The 6,000-nt window shown below is 34.0% G+C and overlaps 1 protein-coding gene across 1 annotated transcript in view; it reads left to right on the plus strand.

Moving 5' to 3' along the window:
* The window catches only part of ABO5 (ABA Overly-Sensitive 5), a 43,344-nt gene extending 38,445 nt beyond the window's left edge, over nucleotides 1-4,899 (plus strand). Inside the window, exon 2 of the mRNA XM_089821181.1 lies at nucleotides 3,134-4,899. Coding sequence (XP_089677307.1) covers nucleotides 3,134-4,345 — 1,212 coding nt within the window. The 3' untranslated portion in view covers nucleotides 4,346-4,899. The remainder of the gene's footprint in view (nucleotides 1-3,133) is intronic.
* The last annotated feature ends 1,101 nt before the right edge of the window (nucleotides 4,900-6,000 follow it).

The following is a 6,000-nucleotide window of genomic DNA, read 5'->3' on the forward strand; positions in this document are numbered from 1 at the left end:
AGAGACAGTGACATTACAAGGACATCACATTATATTAATAGTCAAGACAGTGATAACCAACTTCAGACCGGGCATCATTTGAACCAGAACTGATCATCACATATAAAGCATTGAGCAAAAGTCAGGAGCAGCGATAATCATATCTTTGTAGATTGCTATATTAGCGACTCTCTTGTAATTCTTTTGGTTCATGTAAGACCATAAAGATCAGATCAGATGGGACACTTCTTACAAGTCAAAGCAAATAATTCGCAGATCCATATATTTCAGATTGACCTAAGTTTTCATATTCAGATTGTCCTAAGTTTTCATATCCAGATTGATATAATATGTATACAATCTCTCTATATCTGCAGACTGATATTTATCATATCAGTGATTATTAGGATATTTTCATATTCCTCTTGCTCTAGAATTAATGATGACATAGTCAATATTTGTTGGTCAAGGACAATATCCATCATATAGCAATTATACGAACATCAACTTGGAAGTCATATTAAAATATGACAATTGCGGATTAGTATTCATTCATATTAAGAAATCAGACATTTGCTAATTGCCTGATTCATTAAAGGAAGGATATCAATACTATATACATATGCAAATCGTATGCACATTCGTGGCAAATTAAGAGTTGGTGCAAGTTATGGATAGAAAGGAATCTCTTGCATTTTGGTTTATAATAAATTGGTCAAACCCTAAGAAATTATGAAGTACTAGATAAAGCCCAAGTACAAAATACAAAGTATGTGCTACACTGGTATATTATTTCTAGCGACATCCATACCTTAATTGATATTAATTCAACCAGCTCAAAATAGGCATCCTAGGCTTACCATACATCTTCAAGGTGCTAAAGGTGCCAGAAGTAGATATATGCCAATAATACACTAGGGCTTCCATGACCTAGAGGGCACTTCCTTTTGTGACTAGGACAAGTCTTTATATCCCTACAATAATTATCTTCAGAAGACCCTATTTCTCTTACTATGGCAGTTGCCAGCTTAGGGTCACCTTCTTTCACAAAAGTAATCATGCAGTAAAAAATGGTGGGAATATAAATAACAAAATAAATTAAAATTTTATTATGTTCCAAATTGTAACTTTAAAAAATGGAATTGATTGTATTAACAAACACTCTAGAGTTTTACAGATGCTATAAAAAGTAAAAAAGCAAAGTTGTCTAAATAAGACAATGTCTAAAATAGACTATACTACGAAAACTCAATATAAATTCTAAATGACCATTTACTAAGTTTCTAGCAGAACGTGCTAAATTTAGAAAGAGCCAAGGATATTAAAATAATCTAATAACCTCCCTCAATGGTCATTCTATAAATTACCCTGCAGCAGACAGTACATGCCTTGTAGTTACATATCCCTCAAAACATTTTGTTGCTGCTAAAATCCTTCTTAAATTTGTAGAATGTCAATGACAAAGAGTAGCCTAGAAAAAATAGAGAAGGTTGTTCCCTTCTTTAGAATGTTTCGCCAAGAGACAAGAACCTTCCATTGAGATAAGTTTGCCTATAAAACCTCCCAAAAACTGCAAAACCTTTGACCTGAAATCATTTTGAAAATTTCCAACCTGATGTTGGATAACAGAACTGTCCTTCTTGGTAGATAGAGACAAATACTGAGAACAATTGCCATGACTTTGAGGAAAAATCGGCAAACCCTCCAAAATTTTGCAGATGAGAAGGATGACCCAAAACATATTGCTAGGTACCATGATTCAAAGTGAACAAAGCATCATTTTTTGGAAAAGAAGGTAAAAACCCTAAAACAAAAATCTTTGAAATAACATCCCATGTGAACTTTGCATATTATAGAAATCAGAAACAAATTTTTGACAAGAAAAATCAACCAAAACCAAACATGATTTTGGAGGAAAACAATTGACCAAAACCAAACATGATTTTTGAGGTGAAAAGTGTTTCATCCCTCTTTCTTATGTATCTTAGAATTCTTTTGATTTCCAATCCTTTCTCCAGGAAGGCACTACCCATCATGTCCTATTACATTCCTTCTATTTTGTCTTTACTTGGTATCACTTTTGTTTTCCTTTCTGATCCCCCTTTCGACTTTGATGTATGTAGCAACTTGGCCACATCAGTTGGTACTGATGAGGTTCTGTGGATGGCAGCTTTAACTTTGTCATTCTGAAAACTGAGGCTATAACAATAAAACATATATCTTTAGAGCATTAATATGCTTGTGCGTTTTGGTGTTGAGTTTGTTTTTGAAAAAGGTTATTACTTCATATATGGGTTTGGTTTTATACTTTTTAGTCTGAAGTCTGCTAGAAATGGAATTCTCGTCGCATTTATGTACTTGTAGACTTGTAGTTGTGTTCAATCTGTACAGTGATTTACAGAACCTAATGTATAATTTCATATATCATGGTATATACTGAAAAATTAGAAGTGTACAGCAATAGCTAGCTTTTTATACATATGTGCATAAGTGTTTAATAGATTAAAACATTTATTTGTCATTCTGTCTGTTTAAGCTCATGTGCCCCTTAGTTTACCCTCTTGCATGTGTTATCTATAACATTCTATAATACATAGAACTAAATACTGTCTTGAATATCACAAGTTAATTGAAATCTATCTAAATATATGAAAATGGTGTGTATCTATCTAAATATATGGCTACAAGTGCACGTCTGTATATGTACGTACGCTTTCTTGTTTGATTTGTGTCCTGGTTTATTTGCTTTCATATATACCATATTCTTGTCTATTTTCTAATAATTAGAAAAAAAAGGGCCAATCTTGAGTAATATCAATCAAGAATGTAACCATGCTGACTATTTTCCATGGGTACATGCTGCTATAGAATATATTTCTTTTATTATTAATAAAATCCACTTTCTGATGTATCCGTTCTTGATCCAGTGCATCCATTGTCTATTCTCTGAGCCTTGCCCTTCTTTGCTTAAACTATTCTTCTTGAGATTGTACTAGATTTTTATTTAAATTTTCTCTTTACATTCTAATTGATTATACTCTTATATAGTATAACATTGAGACATGTCTTTTGAGTTGCTTTTTCAGTTTTTTCCAATGTCATATTTTTTAATGTAAAATTAACGATTTGGGAAAAACACATTCTCAATTTTCAGGTTGAAAATACTTTCGAACTCTTTAGAGAAATGAAGAAACACCACTGTGTGCCAGATGAGTACACATATACGATACTTATTCGAATGCTGGGGACAAAAAGCCGAGTGGAGGAATTCCTTACGATTTTTGATGAGATGATTGCAAATGGGTGCACTCCAAAATTGACGGCATACAACACAATACTTCATGCACTTTGTAAAAATCATAGAGTTGATAAAGCTATTTTGATGTTTGGTTATATGATAAAAAATGGTTGTTGCCCTAACCAGTTCACATACTCTGTTCTTCTGGAGGGTTTGGCAGAAGAGGGCCAACTAAGCAAGTTAGATAAGGTTATAAAACTATCTAAGAGTGTTATAAATACATCAATCTATGACCACCTAATTAGAAGGATTAGTAAGTTGGGCCATACTGCAGAGGCCCATAAATTGTTTTGCATTATGTGGGAAAATGGATATAAAGCTCACAAGACCTCGTGGTTTTTAATGCTCGAGAACCTTTGCAATGCAGGTCAGACACAAGAGGCCATTGACCTCTTGAATAAGATGCGGGAATCTAATATGGAAATTGACAGTGCCACATACAATGTTATATTTTCAGCCCTCGGCAAAAGAAAAAATATGCCCTTGATTTATTCTCTTTATGAACAAATGAAACGGGAGGGTCCTCTTCCAGATATAATGACGTACAATATTTTGATCTCAAGCTTTGGGAGAGCAGGCAATGTAGATGGGGCTTGTAAGCTATTCACTGAAATGGAGCTGGGATCATGTAAGCCTGATGTTGTCACATACAATTCTCTGATAAATTGTCTTGGAAAGAATGACGAACTAGATGAAGCCCATTTTCGTTTCAAGGAGATGGAGGAAAAGGGCTTGAGCCCAGATGTCGTCACGTACAGTACGCTAATAGAAAGTTTTGGAAAGCTAGGCCGGCTGGAGATGGCAAACAGGTTATTTGAAGAAATGATGGATAAAGGTTGTTGTCCAAATATTGTCACCTACAATATTCTTCTTGATTGTCTTGAAAAAAAAGGAAAGTCAGAGGAAGCCTTAAATCTTTTTGACCAGCTGAAGCAGCAGGGCTTGACACCTGACTCTATCACATATTCTGTTCTTGAACGCCTACAAAGTGCCCCTCGGAAAACCTCGAGACCTAATAAGCAGCGCAGTATAACCGGTTGGGTTGTTAGCCCTCTATCACATAGGTGAAACTATTCCAATGCAAGAACAAACTGAATTGAAAGTACTGCGTCACCCTTCCTCAATTTTTCTCCATTTGCCCATTTTGCCAATAGTTCCATCATTATCTGTAAAGATGAGCATTGAATATATGTAGTTTACAAGCAAGAGACGTACTGTGCTCGAGCTTCCTTTGGGCTTGTTGAGCTTGATTTGGGAAAAAGCTGCAAAATAGGAAATTGTTTACCTGTAAAGAAAGATTTACATTTATTTCCCTACTTTCTGTTGCATCCTGGATCGATGCTTTAGAGTTGCATTAAAAACTCGATGGAATCTTGTTTTCATTGAAAGAGTTGGACCATTGGGCATATACTACCTCTGAAGAAGCTTCTGTAGTTTCACTTTGGAGAAATGTAATTTATACCGTCACAAGTCAAACCTTCTCAAAGATATCTTCTTGGTTCAATTATAACCTCAATTGAACCCAAGGAATTGATGATTATTACACTCTCTGAAAAAGATTATCTGTTTCTTAGAATAATTATCATGCGAAATGTGAATGGATTATATATCATGTTCTACTATAGTTTGACCTGATAAGCATTCCCAATGGCATACGTGGGTGTAATGCAAATAATCAAGTGTGCTTATGGTTTGATTTACATCACTGTTAAAACATGACAATATGTTGATGCTTTATAAATATTGACATCCAGATTGGTGAAATCGTGATAACATTTTCAATGATTTCTGCCTCTTTTATTTGGAAATATAATATTATTGCAAGAATACTTGTCATAAGCTAGTTATATATATTTTGCTGAGCTCATTGCATGTAAGTTCATAAAGACAAATGTAATTTGAAGGTGTTCAATAGCTATGACATTTTTCTATAGAGTCTACATTTGGCACAATATTTGATCCATCACTTAGATAATTTTTATTGTGTATTACACAAGTTGAGATGTCCAATTTGTTATAACTTGTTTACACATAAATAACATTGTATAATTTCCCAAGGGAGTCATGGTCAATTAGTTGTATCACTTGGCTCATATGTTGGAGACCAAGGTTTGATTTTCCTCAAGAACATCTTAGTGTCGACAAGGTATGTTGGAGTGATCTCTAGTGCTAGGGTGTGGTAAGCCTGGAGATGAAGGAAAGCAATGAGGAATAATGAGTAGTTGTCTTGAAGGAGGAGAAAGAATTCACGCTACAAGAGCAAAATGATGAACACATAAGCAAATTGTTAAGAATTAGCTTCATTTAGATTGAAGCATGTAATACATTTTATATATATATATATATATATATATATATATATATATATATATATATATATATATTTATGTATCTGTGTGTGTGTGTATAAATATGTATATACATGTATATACACACATATATAGACACACACGCGCGCGCACACACACACACACACATTGAATGAACATTTTAATATTAACATATACTTGTCTCCGTAACAACATAATGATTACCATTCTTATGGGACTACCCTCATCGGGTTTCATAACTATTTTAGTGATATCGTAATATGTATCATTGACGATAACAATGATACAATAACAAGCACAATTGGTATCGGTGCTTTTGGGATATTCATTAGTTAGCATAACATTTGGTTAATGCCACAAAGGGCCATGACTCCTTGTGGCATAAGCCACGAG

This window comes from Cupressus sempervirens, chromosome 3 (assembly GCF_028749045.1).
Source record: "Cupressus sempervirens isolate cs-2001-9-10 chromosome 3, ASM2874904v1, whole genome shotgun sequence".
NCBI lineage: Eukaryota > Viridiplantae > Streptophyta > Pinopsida > Cupressales > Cupressaceae > Cupressus > Cupressus sempervirens.